A 16,291-nucleotide genomic window follows, 5' to 3' on the forward strand; every position below is an offset into this window, starting at 1 on the left:
CAAAATGAAGCCTTTCACCAAACTAGCACTGGCACCATCTTCAAGGTGCTTGTTTCATCTGACCAGAGTTCTCACACTGGCAAAAGGCAAGGCCTCTTCCTTACAGCTACAAAACCAAAATAAATCTGCAAGTAGAGCTCCCTCCAGCCATCTCAACTTCATTTCTCATGGAAAAGGAAACTGAGTAAAGGATCACAGAACACGAAGAACCCTGAATGACTGGTCCTGCAGCAACACCTGAATTTGGGTAAGTCAAGGGCTGGAGAAGCCAGAATCCCCTGCTTCCCCCAGAACAAATTCTTGACTAGAATACATGGGAGGCACACTGAAAAGTAGTTGCTAGATGTCCAGATTTATTCAGAGGCTCTAAGCATTTGTACTTTGCACCTCAAAGTGTTCATAGTCCCTAGGTGATACTGAAGAGCATTCCTTCATGACTTAATCTCTCACTCTTCTTAACTCTCACCACGCCATGCATCACTGCTTAGATGCAGAAGGTAAGCATAAGCATCTTCAAGAAGAGGGTGGAAAGCATTTCTTGCAGCAGTCTGCATCTGAGGTACCTCATGTCACTCACAGGGCTTAATCCATAAATGCCACACCATTTTAAAAAGGGAGGGTGCTATAAACAGCATCCTTTTGGTGGTACCATCTTTTATTTATGGCATCTGTTGCCTGTGTGGCTGCATTCTCCCAGGGATTCACTGAAATCAACCTTTTTCAGCTGGTTCTAGTTATCAGCATCTACACCCAGTAAAGAGCAGTCTTGTTGGACTTCCTCAAGAAGCCCAGGGCTGAGTTTCCAGGGAAAACAAGCAGATAAACATTGTAGGATCTGGATGCATCTGGATATGTTATAGTCTTATGAAGAAGATGGTCTCCGAAAGCACGTATCATCTGCTGGTAAACTCTGCAGGCTGGTAAAGCTGCCAATCTCTTCCCTGAAACCACTTCTGGAACTGCTGGCTGCCTGCTTCACACAGGCACATGAGAAGCATGTGTGCCACTGTTGCTAATCTCCTGTGCTTATTAAACAACCCCATTGTCTTGGCTAAATTCCACCTCCAGCAATTTCATTTTGCCAGCTGAAATGCTTCTTGCAGCACCAGTGAGGTATGGCATTCATCTCTGCTTCCTACTACGTGCTGTTAAACTTTTCCTCTATGTCATCCCAGAGATGGCTGAATTTTAGTGGTGAATTAAGCTGACCCTTTCTACCTTGTAAAGTGCTTTGGAACTGCAGATAAAAGATACTACAGCCTGCCATAAATAAATGTAAGATGCTGACACTGCTACTGGAGGTAGCCATCTTGCTGAAAAATGATTTCATTTGTAACACTAATATTACAGGCAACAACACTGGGCAAGACACAAAAAACTCATTTCCATCTCGTTTTAATACTGCTTCAGAAGACACAGAGCAGAAGTCAGCATGCAGCCATTTGTGTGTTTTTAACCCCTTTCAGGCCACAAGGATCTGTGGGCTTTCAGCCCTGTGCAGGAGGTTTTCTTCCACATCACCACATGCTCAGGGAGCGTCTTCTCATCTGATTACCTGCCATCTCACCAGATCCTCCTGAAGACCAACCCAAATCTGTTTTTCAAGCATTTTCCATGGTGCGTTTCTGTAGAGAGGAGCAGTAATCACCTTACAATTCTTTGCTCAATCACGACAGGTGCAGAGACCTGTTAAGTGTGATATAGCAAGCTCAGAAATCTCTCCACAGGAGTGGAAAAGAGTTTTCTTTGTGGGAAGAGGGCTGGCAGCATTCAACCTGATTGATCATTTCAAGGGCACTACTGTTATAGTTTAATATTCATTTCATATTAAGATGCTTGCAGGCTTGAGTGGGGACGTTTTATTACTTAAATCAGGAGAGAATATGCTGTACGAATGATAGAGCAAGCAGAGGACTGGACAAGCTGACAGGTCTCTGCCATTTCTAGTTTCTTCCTTCCTATTTCATTCACATTTAAGCATTTTAAATACCACATTTCTAGGTTATCCATCATCCAAATAATTCACAAAATATAGTATAAACATACTGAAATACACAAAAACATCGCTATGGTAACATAGATCACCTTCAAATGCTTATATTAGTTTCAAAATCTATTTTTTTTAAACCTTGACAGATCAGGCATTCCTTAACTAACATTACACATATATCTGAAGTGCAGCAAGCTCTGACTTCCTCAGAGACAACAACAAAAAACCCCATTGCTGGATAAATATTTGAAAGCAGAATAAATGCATTATCTCACACTTTCACAACTCAAAATTAGGTGAACAGATATTTACTTTTGCTCCAATTTTCAAAAAAATTTACCAAGAATTAAAAATAAAACTCGCCACATGAAATAAAATGTGTTCTTAAAATTATAGTTGTCTGAAAATAGGGTGGTGCAGAGGGCTGTGAGCTACTGAGAGATCTAGATTCTGTACTGTTAACAGGTGTTTGAAGCCACCATTCCATTTGGTCTATTTGAGATCAGAATTCAGCTGTCCCACAGATATGCAAATACTTGTCTCCCCAAAATTTGGATGCAAGACTCGAGCACACCCTCCAAGCAACGATTCTGAGAGGAATTTCAGCACTGCATCCCATCAATAGCACTCTAAGCCTCAATTCAGAAAAGCACTTAACTGCGAGCTTAGCCTGAAACGTGCACAGTGCTTTCGTAGGCTGAGCACATGCGGCAAAGACCACTTCAACCACTGCTGAGTTGCAGGTGCCTCCGGATGGGAACACAGCAGCTCTTCACAGCACCACCACACAGCGGTATAGGGCAGAAAGGGGAGAAGAATATCTCGCCTAAAGTCAAACTGCAGGGATGGCTTAAAGACTGCAGAATGTCACAAATGAATCTCAGCTCAGCGGCACCAGTGTTAATACCTTGTCTCTTGAACAAGAAGGGCAACCTGATTTAATTTTTCTTTTATTTGTGGATTTCTGCCACAGATGAGCACTGCTCCAACCCCCAGATCAGAGCCACTAGGAGGCGTGCCAGGCTGGTGCCTTGTCACACCGCATTGGGAACCCGAACTGCATCAAAGGGATGAGAAAGCTGCTGCTCCGGAGTTGCACAGGGAGCCATAGCAACGCAGTAGATCCTATTTTTAAAAACTTGAAAGATAGTAAGAACATTAAATCTGAGGGGAAAAAAAAAAAAAAAAAGCTGAAGGAAAAAAGAAGTGTCTCTATCAGAAAAAAAAGAAAAAGCACATTCCTTACAGCATTCAGTAATGAAACCATAAATGGCTCGCCATCCATTTTTGCAGGTGTGCACATCCAGAGTCCAAAATACCCAGAGCCACAACACAGCAGTACCTGAAGGAAGGCAGCTGTTTCTCACCTCCCCACCTCCGATCTGCTAACACAAGTTTTCAAATCCCCTGGGGCACTTTGGACCCATAGGACCCTGGCTGCATGTTGTGATGAGGAAAGATCCCAAACCACAGCCCAAGATGGGTTTGTGCTTCCACACCACTTCTTTCAGCTCCGCCACAGAGGATTTTCATTCGTCCTTTAAGAAGAGTGCAGAGAGGCCGAGCGCACAAGTTACAGCATATTGTGACCAGCAAGCGAAGTTGCCACAGTATTAGCACTAATTGGACTTGGCTACAGAGCAGGAGATGTCTCAGAGGGCTGGAAGCAGAACATGGACATTTTCCCATCTGGAAACTGATGGCGCATACTGAAATTCACTCCCAGCTGGTGGATTTTGGAGGCCTTTACAAAAGAAGCTGTCTTCTAATCAAAAGATAGCCCTTGCCTAAAGCCTATCACTTCATTTGAATTCTCCCACCCTATTTTAATTGCATAGAGAATTATACATCCAGCTGTCCACACAGAGAGAGCATCTCCTCTCTCCCTCACAGAAAACCTTGCTCTGCAAGACTAAGGTATCCTGCACCATCTCAGGAACAAGCATTTTTGCTGCCCCCCTTCACTCCATCATATAATCCCTTCCAGAAGGCAGGGGTTTTCAGTTTCCTATCAGCACACCACGTTGGCTTGATGCTGCAGCCCTCTAGCAAGGCATCCAACAGGGGCTATGAAGTGGTGACTACATGAGCAACAGAGAACAAGGTGACATCCAACAGGAGACATGAGAAGGGAGACAGGCCCCATCGGAGGTGAAAGGCACTGCTCAGCCCTGGCCTCCAGCTGCTGCTGGAACCGTGACAGGAACATGCAGATTTCAACAGCAGGGATTTTTAATCTATCATCAGCGCTCACTCCATGTCCTGCCAGCCAATACTAGCCTGACAGCAACCGGATACACTGACCAGCAGGAGCGTAACAAGCTGCTAACAAGATGCTGGCTTAAAGGCTCTGAAAGGTCAAAAGTTACACATTTTCCCTCATCCACCAAGTTCTGAAAAGGGCAATTTTCACATCTGTGGGAACACGCCATTTATCTCTTCTCTCTCCTCCTTTGAGGAGTGAAGAAGTGAGCACTAGCACTATGCCTCCCAATGCTGGAGCAGCGTGGGGTTTAAGGGCTGAATCAGGGCTTCCCAGACAGCTGGCAAACAGCCCCACAGGCAGCAAGACTTCAGGGCTAGCCAGTGCTTCTAGCTGCTAGCACAGTGTTCATTTGTCTGTCCTAAAGATAGAGGACAATGACACAAATACTGAGCTGTGGGAAGGTGCGCCTCACTTGGATGTGAGACAACCTCCAAAACAGTAGCTGCAAATGACACACAGTGATCCTCGTGTCTGACATGGCAGGCAACAGCTATTGCAACCACAGAACAAAAGGCAGGACGGTGGGCTAGGAACAGCCCAGGAAGGGAAGGAAGCTTCTGCCTGGAAAACATCCTCAGCACCAAATTAGGCACAGCAGGTCCAGAGTGATATCTGGACAGCACCTTTCAGATATAGAAATAATTATGGTCATGGATCTACAGGGGACCAATATATCCGTACAATCCTGCTGCAAGTACTTCCTCTACTTTCACATTCAGCTGTTCTAAGTCCTAGCAATTCCTAACTACCCGCTAGGGGAACACGGCCCTCTGAGAACAGAGCTTGCCCTTGGTGTCCCAGGAAAAACTTTCCATCCATTCCTCAGAGGCTCTTTTGCATTTCATAAACTCAGAGAATGGCATTAGTTGGAAGGGACTTCAAAGATCATCTAGTTCCAACCACACTGCCACAGACAGGGTTGCCAGCCACTAGATTGGGTTGATCAGGGCCCCATCCAGTCTGGCCTTTCTTAACTGTCTGGAATGAAAAGCTCCAGATGAAAGCCGGTATTTCCCCCAGGCTGGAAGTATCATGTCCAAAAAATGCACCAAACTAGCTTGCCAGCTGTTTTCATATTTGAGGAATCTGAAGCGCAGAATTGAACCTACCTTTGTTCCCCTCTTAATGTATTTCTTTGCAAAGGCAGTATAATTCCACATTTGTATTTTCATTCCAAAGCAAATGCTTCACTGCGCTTTTTATTAAAATGAAATCTGGTGTGTGCAGCCTGGTGTTAAATGAGAGACTATTAAAGCCAATCAGTGGAGAACTCATTAGTAACCCTACAACAACAAACTAGTAGTTATGGCCCAGCATTCACAAGCAGCCATGACAACCAGTAGGAAGAACCTAGGTCTTGTTGAAGGCTATAATAAAAGCATAATTTGTGTAGCCCAACAACTGAATATCCATACAAAACGGCTGTGCTTCTATTCCTCAAATGACATGTGCCAGAAAACATTTTCTTTTATCATGACTCATCCCTGAATATATCTCTCAAGAACGCTCCCATCATTTAGTTATTTCTTCCCATTTCTAAAATATAATGAGAAGCACCCATCCTGAGCTCAAGGAAATCTGTCCCATCAATTAAAATAACAAAATAAGCAGAAGGCTGCCTCTGAACACATCCTCCTCTGCCCACTCACTCCTTAGCAGCCACGCTGAAGAGAGAGTAGATGAGCTCTGCAGTATGCCTCGAAGGTTAGTAACTCCACTTGGAAGGGCCAAGAGGGAAGAATTCCAAATCTGAGCATCAGTGTAGAGGAAAATCATGTTAGAAACTCCTTCTCAGTCTCCAGAATCATGTGGCAGAAGAAAGTAGGGAGCAGAGTGATTTGCTGAACGCTCAGGAGAAGACTGGTTATCAAGATAACTACAGATTCAGTAGATTGGAATTTTTAAACCATATAGCTTTCTGGAACACTGCAGGAATAAACAAACAGATACTTATTAAAATAATAATAATAATAAAACAAAGAATTAAAGAGTGTAATTGAACTGGAAAACAGTATTTGGATAGTTGAATTCTGTATGATCACCTAAGCCTATTAACAGCATAAATTGAAATAAATCCCTCACTAATGGAAAACTTTCTCAAGAATCCTTCAAATCTTTCAGAAAGAAAAATAACAATTATTGTAGAACAAACTTTCCTGATGGTATTATGGTTCTACTAGTTAGCGGGCTCATTTTCTAGGACAAAATCTGCAAATTCACACTTCTGCAGTTCAAATCTAACACAAAGGAGTACCAGCTTCAAGACGGACAAGGAACAGTTGCTATGAGACCATTATTAGCATGAGGAGATCCACACTGAACACCTACATTGGTGAGAAATGACATTTAGATAACAGACCATCCCAATTCTTTTTATTCCTGTAGCCATACTTCAAGCAAAGCTTTCTCCGTGCAAGTACTTAGAAAACCAAAAAAAGTGCTAATGAAATAGCAGGTAAAATCATGGAGAAATGTCCATGCAATGGTAGGACCGTTTGATTTTAGCTGCATCCAGAACTACTGCAAAAGGGAAAGAGATTTAGAAAGGATTCTAAATCAGAAATTGGGAAATGACAAATTCACAGCCTTAGCGTATACAGTGCTTTAGCTGAAGTACACATTTTTTATTATGATTATTTTTTAGTTGTATGTGTCACTGTCCAATTAATAAAATGGATAGATTCCTTTGCTGCCTTCCAGCAATGGATTTGAAGCAAATCAGACCACCTTGGATTAGCCTCAGGAGTTTCTGAAACCCCAGCTATGTGGTGATGTATTATCTGAGGTCACACACACTTTGCAGTCTCCCCAGACATCAAACCCACACACATACATTTCTCTATTCTGTGTAGGCATGCGGAGGGGGAACTGTAAGCTGCAGATGGCTGAATATAGTATTGCCAGGTCTGGGCCATGTCTAAAATTAGTTTTCCAGAACCTTCAGTCCAGCCCAAAGAATAAGAGGACAGGTTTAAAGCTTAGCAAATAGTAAATTACAGTGAGTTCAACAAGACTTGAAAGTATGAACACAGATTACATCCATGAACCTCCACAGGTAGCAAGGAAAACTCACATCTTCATCTTTGCTTTCTTCCCACTTCCCTCTCCTCTGCTTCCTCCTGCCTATATCCCAGGCTGTAAGGCTGAGCTTGAAGCTAATCACATTTCTAGATCTTTGGATTTGCAAAGACAGATGCTGATTTTGGACACCACTAGCTTTAATATGCCAAAAGGTGTCTGAAAGTAATTGCATGTAAAAAGCCCAAGCACTTAACTCACTGGAATTCATGCTGTTCAGCCATCTCTCTCAACAATACAGACAGGGTACAAACATTTGCAGGAGGAAGAACTCCCATACTTGCAGATCACAGGTCAGTGTTGTGCAACGCAAAGCGATTATTTACATTGTGGCTGCAGAACCAACTTCCACACAGTATAGTGATTGCTGCAGGCACCTGAACTAGCTCAGAGATCTACGCATAGGCAGAATGGAGCTTGGCATGGACTAACTGACTTGGCTTTTGGGAGAGACTGGTGCCAGTGTCCAAACTAAGGTGGGTATATCCACATGTACCCACAGTCATTCTCTTAAATGTTATACCCAGAGTGGACAAGGGAGAAGGAACAACATGATTTGGGCCACAAAGGAAAGAAGAAATATAATACTTTCCAAACTGACAAGAGTTGCTTCAGTGTGGGATGCCCATGCTCCAGGGCATATCTACACTGCACAACAATGCTGTCATATTTAGAGATTTGAGTGTTTCTGAGATGGTGCCTCCTATCTAACACCAAGAAGAGCTTTGCAGAGATCTGCTGGGTCATACATAGCATAGCATAGCTATATGGTATGATGCTATGCATCAGCTAATTAGCAGAAGGTCTCTGCAGAACACAGCATCTCACAGCAGGAGACAACGTGTTGTTTTCTAAAGAAATGCTGAAAAGTCACAACACACTCTCCCCTTTAGAATCTCTACTCACTTAAAAAAACAACCTGCCTTTATGTGACTCCCAATAGCTTCATATGTATTAAGTATATTTTTTCCTGTTTAATCATTCAGGTGATGACTCAACAGAGCAGCAGAAAACACCCTTTTTCACTAAGCCTGGCTGGAATGGAAACTGATAAATGCACTGGGCATTTTTGGTGATTCAATGGCTTGCAGACAACAAAAAGCCAGTGTACAGAAGAGGAAAACACAACAGTGACACCTGCTAATATGTCAGTAGATCACAGAGACAAAGAAAGCAGAAAGCATCATGGACAACCTCGCAGATCAAAGAGAAGACTTTCATTTCAGCCCCCAGCTTTCAGGCAATACAAAATTGCATTCTGCCTTTCAATCCACCAGTCCCTCTATCTGCCTAATACGATTTGTAGTGAGAGGTCACAGCACACAAGACAATCCATCACATTTACAGTATTCCATGATTCATCATGACAAATGAACAAAGATGCTGTGTTCTCTGCAGCCACTTCTCATGACAACTACTACCTGAATTCTCCATCTCATACTGCAAAGGAATCAACCTGCTCCAGGATATTATATGGAGAACACTGGAGAATGACAGCTGAGCAGGTCAGAGGGCACATGGCTAATTGCAGATACTGCACCTCCCAGCTCTTCCCATGTCTAATTATCCAGGTTGCTTAGCTACACACTAAAATTCTAGCTGGGATGATAAAGGAAGATCTAGTAATCAGAGTGCTGTCCTAGAAGCTGTTCCACCACAGGCATCCTCTCTGACCTTAAACAGGCATCTTAAGGCTGTTTCTGAAGAACATCTGAAACTGGATCAGACAATCAGATACTTATTCAAATTGCTTTTCCATGTTTAATTTAATCTCCTGATGGAGATGCCTAGGCTCTCTATTCAGTGTGCACAAGAGAGAATGAGATCCAAAACAGTCAGCAGACAGTCACCAATGAGATGCCAACGAGCAGGATGATAACATAAGTCCCTTTTCTTTGAAGTAAATCAGATGCTTAAGATGCCCGAGGGCTTTAAATGCCTCCAGAATAAAGCAGGAGTTTAACAGAATTGTTGGTCTTAACTCTCTCCAGATCTAGTTCTCCAGACCTGTCCACACTTCCTTCTCTCCTCTGATTCAGAGGTAGCAGAAAGCAGAAGGACACTCAGTATTTAGACAACAGGTGTCATGGAAACTTTCCAGTTGGGTTACATAACCATCACCTATGAAGGAACACCCACTTATGCATTGCTGGTTCCTGGAACAGAACGTGGGCCCTTCTAGATTTAAATACAACAATCCCCAATACTTGCACTAAGAACCCACATGCCACCTACGAACCCATTCGTGTACAGACTCTCCAAGGAGTTCAACACTGTAATAAGAGCAAATCTGTTGTACATCTAAGGGCACACTAAGATTTTCGCACCATGTCTTCACTGTGCCTTTGTTTTGTGCTGTCTTCCTCCTCATATGATACGGATGCTTTCCAAAGGAGTGACAGTAGTGACATTCAAGGCTCACAGCAACACAAGTGCCACCACCAGCACAACGCCCTTGGCCAGGTTCCTAGCCAACACAGGCCATGGCATTGAAGCAATGGACTACCAAAAATTATGGTGGTCAGAGATTCTTTGCAACCCCTCTTTTGTAAGGCTAGCCCATCCCTTCTCCTTACCTGTTGAGCATGTTGGACTGGTAAATCCTTTTCTCCTGGGTGTTGTAACAGCTGCTCTTGGGCTCAGGGATGAAGCTGTGTTCAGACAGCATATCAGAAGCAGCAGTGGTGATTATGGCTATTCCATCCCTCACTCTAGCAGGAAGACCGTAGTCCCATTCATCATATGAGACAGAGATGAGCCCGGTGGGGAACTCGGATGGCACTGTGTCTGTATCCCCTGCCACCAGGCTGGGCACGATCCACGTGTAACCATAGCCTGTCAGACCCACAGAGTTGGCCACCTCAAAAATGTAGGTGGCCTCTTCCTTGGTGCAGTAGAGGAGGATAACAGGGCTTTGGAGCTTTTTGAGCTGGTTCTGGATCTTTGAGTCTCCATCATCCAGGGACATGTCCAACAGGAGGACCTCCTCCAGTTCCCAACCCACAAAGCTGTGCTCAATGGTACTGCGGATCTTGTTGACAAAGTCCTGGTAACCAGGGAAGTAAGTAGTGACAATGGAGAAGATGTACCAGTCATATTCTTCCATGATGTTGAGCATGACTGAAGCTTGCTGTTCTATTGATGGGCCAAACTGGAAGAACATGGATGACTCATCCTAGAATAGGAAGTCAAAGAGAAAGAGAAAACAAGAATAGGTCAAAGTAAATAGACAATGTTCCTAGTCAATTCATTGAGCACGGAGGGGGAGGTATACAGTTAGAATCTTGCACTTCATGTCTTGGCCACATTTTAAGGATTTTTAACAAAGTGAAGCAAGTGGGAAGGAAGTAAAAGCCTTTTTATGACCAGCTGTCCTTAATTTATTTTTAAAAGCACGTTGCTGAAATTACTTACATGTTTCAAATGTTAGGCATGATTTGAACAGATAGAGAACAAGTGGTGCACAAATGAGGCCAGAAAGAGAATACATGCAAAATAGACTATGTTTGAACAAATTAACAGCTTTAATACCAGGATTATCACAACACTGTATGTAGGATAAAGAGGACACAAGGCAGATTTTTGTTTGTTTGTTTAAATTAATTTATTTTTTAGTTTGGGACAGTACTCCAGCTTAATTCCCAAACTGAAGTATTTATACCTCAGTATGTTTTATATCTAAATCATCCAGGGTTTTGTTTATGTCATATTTTATACAAGCGTTCATTCATTGCCTTCTACCATATCATCTGTTTAAGGACCAAAATGTGCACCATTTTATAACTTTCAAGACTCCAAAGGCACAGATAATCTTTTCAGTGGCACAGTGTAAGCCTTTTTCATCTTAAGTTTTCACAAGATACCATCATTTCAATATTTGAAAGATTCAGTAAAATCCAAATCCCTGCTTTTGCCAAGTCTTGATGGAAAGGAACGGAAAAAAAAAATATTTCCTAATATGCTCTTGTACAATATGATCTCTGTCAATTAAAACCAACTGCAAACTCCCACTAATTTTTACAGGATAGGATATGATCAGAAACAATAGAGGCCAAATTACTGTCATCTTTCTGCAGAGATTCACATCACAATAAGGAAGTTCTCCAAATCCAATCACCACATCTAAAGACATAACAATAGCCCCACCTTCTTCCCTGCCAGCAAAGCTGAACCAGAAATCCAAAAAGAAGTAGTCAAGAGTTTTAGATTAGGGGAACTCCTTGTGTAAACACCCCAAAATGTTACCTCAAGACATTCCCAGCTGTAACACTATAATGTGATGAAAAAGCTTGCAAGCTAGACTGCAGCAAGTGAGGATAAGCCCAAATGCAGCAGCCATGAACACAGAAACAAAGGAAGAAGCCTGCTCACCCATAGAAGACCTCAAGCACACAGGGATCTCCAGCAAGCTACCCTTGCCTCCACTGCCAGCCCTTACATGAAATCTGGGAAGGGCTGGATACTGGCTCCATGCCTTCCAGTCACTCAGTTACATTGTTTGCAGCTGAGCTCCCCAGGGTTGGCCCCGCCTTCCCACCAAGGTGCTCAGTCACTGTTTCAAGAGTTTCACAACACCAGCTTTCTACCAAATTCACTCTCTGACAGTTTGGCAGGTAAATCTGGTTTTCCATGATGGTGTCAGTTAATCAGGTGTCCATCCGTTCATCCATCCCTCCTTTAGTCATGCTTTTTCTTACCTATTGCTATTTTTTCTATCTGTAAAAATATGCTAAGTCTCAGCAACTCCAGGAAAAAACAAAACAAAACAAAACAAATCTCTGATTTTCCAACCAGCCTTGTTTCTTTTTCCTGAACTTCCAGAGGGTTACATCCTATTCAAAGTTCTTGCTCTCAGATCCCCAAGCCTTTCCTATGAGTTCTGGTGATTAAACTCTATTCACTTCCCCCACACACTTGTGAAAGTACTCTTATGGCTGTTCTTCACTCACTAGAAAAATAAATGTACACAAAAAGAAAAGAGAGAAAAGAAAGAGAAAAGGAAATTGGAGACAGGAGCAGCAACTGCGCCTCGCATTCTGTGGAAAACAGTTCAAGTTTTCTGATCACTGGAATTCACACCTCTCCCCTCCTACAATTGTGCTCAGGAAAAATAAGCAAATAAGTAAAGAGATACAGTTTATCTTTGAAGCTTGCAGAGACAATCAGGAAAGCCAGATGAAAGATTAAATAACTGTCACAGCACTTGCCTGATATTGAAGACAGCCTGAACAAGCATCTTCAATACCCTTCATTGCACTGTGCCTTTACAAGCCACCTGTAGCAAACTGATTGCTACACTGTGAGTGATAACTATGTTTTTTATATATTAATTCAACAAAAGCTTTTCTATTTTTATGCATAGGAATCTCTGCATCGACAGCTAATTGCCATAGTTTCAATCAGAGAGGCTAAGAGTTGAAGGACCTGGCTACTGAATTACAGAAAGATTTGACACACAGGATCTAGAAATCTGGATGCTTTCCTTGGTGATCAAGAAGGGACATGAGATGGTAAATCCAATAGTTATTTCAAGGCAGAACACTCAGGACATGCACTCAGAGGCGTTACTAGATGTGGTAGCAAGGTGCAGGAGGTACTGCCATCCCTGTGATTCAAAACCCCATCAGATGCTCCAGCTAAAGCACATGCTGACAGTTCATTCCACATGAGTGCACAGCACAGTTGAAGGAAATTCACTCCCAAACACTCAGGCAGAAAATTCAGCACTCCTCACTAACCAGAGCACAGCAGAGCATCAAATATCAATACACAAAATAGGCAGCTTTCCTACAATCCAACTTAACAATTCACCTCTACCAAGAAATACATACATCCCTCCTCAGATCAAAGAGCACGAACCATTTGGCCGTTCATGTGATAACTGCTATTACGCAACTGCCTGTGTCTTTATTACAGAAGCTCCAAGAAGATGCAACTTTTATTCAAAATGAAAGCATTCAGGAGGTGCAAGCCAGCCCAGATTTTGGCTTGGCAAGATATTTTTGGCACTTAATCACCCCAATATTTGGGCTAGCCAAATATTCTTCATTCCCTAACCAACTCAGCACTCAGAAGACAACAAGAAAAAGAGGGGTGATGAAGGAAGGACATACAACAGTGTGGAAGAAAGTGTTCCTCTCACAATAAATCAGGAGAAGTGCTGATGGAGCTCAATGAGATTCTCGGTGAGTGCATTTTAGGAGGGGGAAAAAAAAAAACAAACAAGAAAAATGACTTCTCTCATTTTTTACCACACATAATGGAAAAAATGGGAAAAAGACAGGGTACCTGAACTGACAGAGAACCACGGGGCTATCAGAGCAGGAATTTGAGCTCACTGTGGTATTGCGGTGAAAGACTTTAGATCAGGAGGCAGACCTACATTTTTTTATCTAAAGGTTCATTAGTGCTTTATTAGTTTAAAATAAAAAAAGAATGCTTTGTCTCTCCAGGCATTTAAATTTTCAGAAAGCACCGTAAGCTCCTATTTTAATACTGCAGAAATTTCATACTTCACCCTCCCCTTTTTCACCTTGGAGCAGCCCAAATGTGATTCACCACTGCTACTAAAAGACATATTTAAGTTTGGGATAGGGGTAGCTTGAGTTAGAAGAGGTTCCTTATGCTGTGCAACACCCAAGTGAATTACAATCCCATGACTACCTGAAAAAGGCTGAAACAGCCCTTCACCTGTAAACTTGGGCTCCCCGTAGCGAGCTGTTTCAAGAGAAAATTAAGATGCGGGTGTCCCTCACCCAGTCTGGGGGAAGAGAGGCTCCATTACAGGATCTCAGTGCCTCCAGAGATCCTGCTACTCCCCCACTGTCTCCCTGTGAGGTCAGGGAGCTGCAGTTTGCGAAGCAGAGCTGGAGGAGGAGCTGATCAATTGACACAGCACCACTCCCCAGCTGACAGATGGCTTCCCACAGAAAATCTGCTCAAGTTTGCCGCTGCTGGGACAAGTACTGCCTCCCCCTCCAGAGTGTTTAACCCCTTAGGGTAGGAGGCTGGATTGCACTCTGTGCAAAGACACTCATCAAGAGGACTGCTCTTGGAGACGGTTCCTACATGTCAGGAGCATGTGTTTGCTTTTCATATTTGGATATACATATATTCTTTTATTATTTTTTTAATTTATTATTATTATATTAATTTAATAATAATAATATGTGTTGTTATTATTATTACTATTATTATTATTAATTAATAATAATAATAATAATATTTTCTCCAAAATGCCCTAGGCTATCTTTGCACAGGTGCAAAAGAAATTTTTTTTTTTTTTTTTTGCTGCTCTGGGCATTGCTCCCTTGTGCTAGGCTTCAAGAAACATCAGTATACCTTAATGGCAGGGGTTGGAACTAAATGATTTTTAAGGTGCCTTCCAACCCAAGCCATTATATGATTTTACAATTCTATACCTAACCCCATTTGCTGATGTACTAATAAGGATTCTGTATAGCAATAATTTATTGACCAGGGTCAGCCCAGTTCTTCCTTTCCAGGGCCCCAGTTATGATCCTCATGACTCAGGCCACTATCCCTTTCCAAAACTCTGTTCTCATTTTCCTGATTTAGAAGAAAAGCTGTTCGTGTGTCTTTAGTATTGTCTTGATTTGCAAAATTCCTCCATGACCTACAGACAAATCACATAGAACTGCATCTTGTTTAGACTTCAGCCCTGCCTACCACAGATTTTGTAGGAGCAAAAAGGAGTAAGCAAGAACCAAATAACTTCTGGGAAAACACAGACCTTAATTTCCCTTCCTTCTTTGCTTGAAAATTGAGACACAAATGTATACCTATTTGTCACAGTCCTGGTGGGATACCTGATTCACTGGGAGTTTTATTGTTCGTGATGGAAAATGCTGCAACAGTTCAAAGTCTTATAATTAAATTTTCTATATTTCTGAGTCCGTTTGTTATAACAAATCTGACAGGAAATCAGAATCTTTGTTGCTTAAGTGTTCATTTACTTCTGTTTATTCTTACCGCAAATGCATCACTGCCTCAGGCTAGCCTGGAGACAGAATCTTCTGCTTATTTGTTTTTTCTCCTCACATTTAATTTTTTTTTATTTAGTTTTCAACAACTCAATACAATAAAACTCTGTTTTTAATACCGTGTGCTGCCTCACCCTGTGAGTCCTTTCCTTGAGTGCTTGCAGCAGGGTGTGTGAGAACACAATGACACAATGCCCCCATGGAGGGACCGGGTGCTGGAACAGCATCTCTGCATCCAACACACACATACACACGTCCACAAAATCACATACTCACAACAAAACCTACTCAAAGTAAATTTGCAGCATGTTAGAATGTGTCATTTGTTGATGTCACTCTTTTAGTTGATGTCACTCTTTTAGTTGATACTATTTAGTGGGATTTCAAAACTCTCCTGTCTTACTGCAATAGATTCCCTGGGCTGTTACTGATATTGGCTTATGCAGCAGATGGAGCAGATGACCTCGTGCAATCCTTTCCCAGTGCTCTGATTCTCAGATGAGCAAATCATTTTTGGTGTAAATCTTCAGAGCTGCTCTGGGAACGTGCTGTCAATGGGAAGTCTGAATTTGTTAGATGCTAAATGTGGTTTATATAACCACATTATTTGTCAGTTCCCTCACTTGTTCTAGTAATAACTACAGAATGCTCTGTCCTTATTAGACGGAAGGACAAATCTCAAAGATGGTATTATAGAGAAGTGATTATAAAAGCTGGTGGATGGCTAAAAAAGAGAAACACTTTTCTGTGTCCCCACTGATGGAAAGGCAGGCAGGACAGCATGGACATTGTGCACCCATGTGGCTGGCATACAAGTCAACATACTAAAAGACATCACAAGAAAGAGAAAGAAAAATTAAGGTTGTTATAGCTGGAAAAAGCATGTTTCAGGGACAGACAACACAAAACAAGAGGAAACCAGGCTTCACTCTTTCCACTGCTGACACGACGATC

General features: G+C 42.3%; 1 protein-coding gene across 7 annotated transcripts in view; it reads right to left on the reverse strand.

Annotated features, from left to right (window-relative positions):
* Positions 1 to 16,291, reverse strand: part of GRIN2B (glutamate ionotropic receptor NMDA type subunit 2B) — a 211,905-nt gene that overhangs the window by 117,907 nt on the left and 77,707 nt on the right. For 6 of the 7 annotated variants that reach the window (XM_032444362.1, XM_032444365.1, XM_032444367.1 and 3 more), the window contains one exon: positions 9,911 to 10,509. In XM_032444362.1, the coding sequence (XP_032300253.1) occupies positions 9,911 to 10,509 (599 nt within the window). Of the gene's footprint in view, positions 1 to 9,910; positions 10,510 to 11,705; positions 11,789 to 16,291 lie in introns of those variants that run through there. The other variant, XM_032444371.1, reaches the window with a different exon arrangement.

The sequence above is a fragment of the Coturnix japonica genome, chromosome 1 (assembly GCF_001577835.2).
Source record: "Coturnix japonica isolate 7356 chromosome 1, Coturnix japonica 2.1, whole genome shotgun sequence".
Lineage (NCBI taxonomy): Eukaryota > Metazoa > Chordata > Aves > Galliformes > Phasianidae > Coturnix > Coturnix japonica.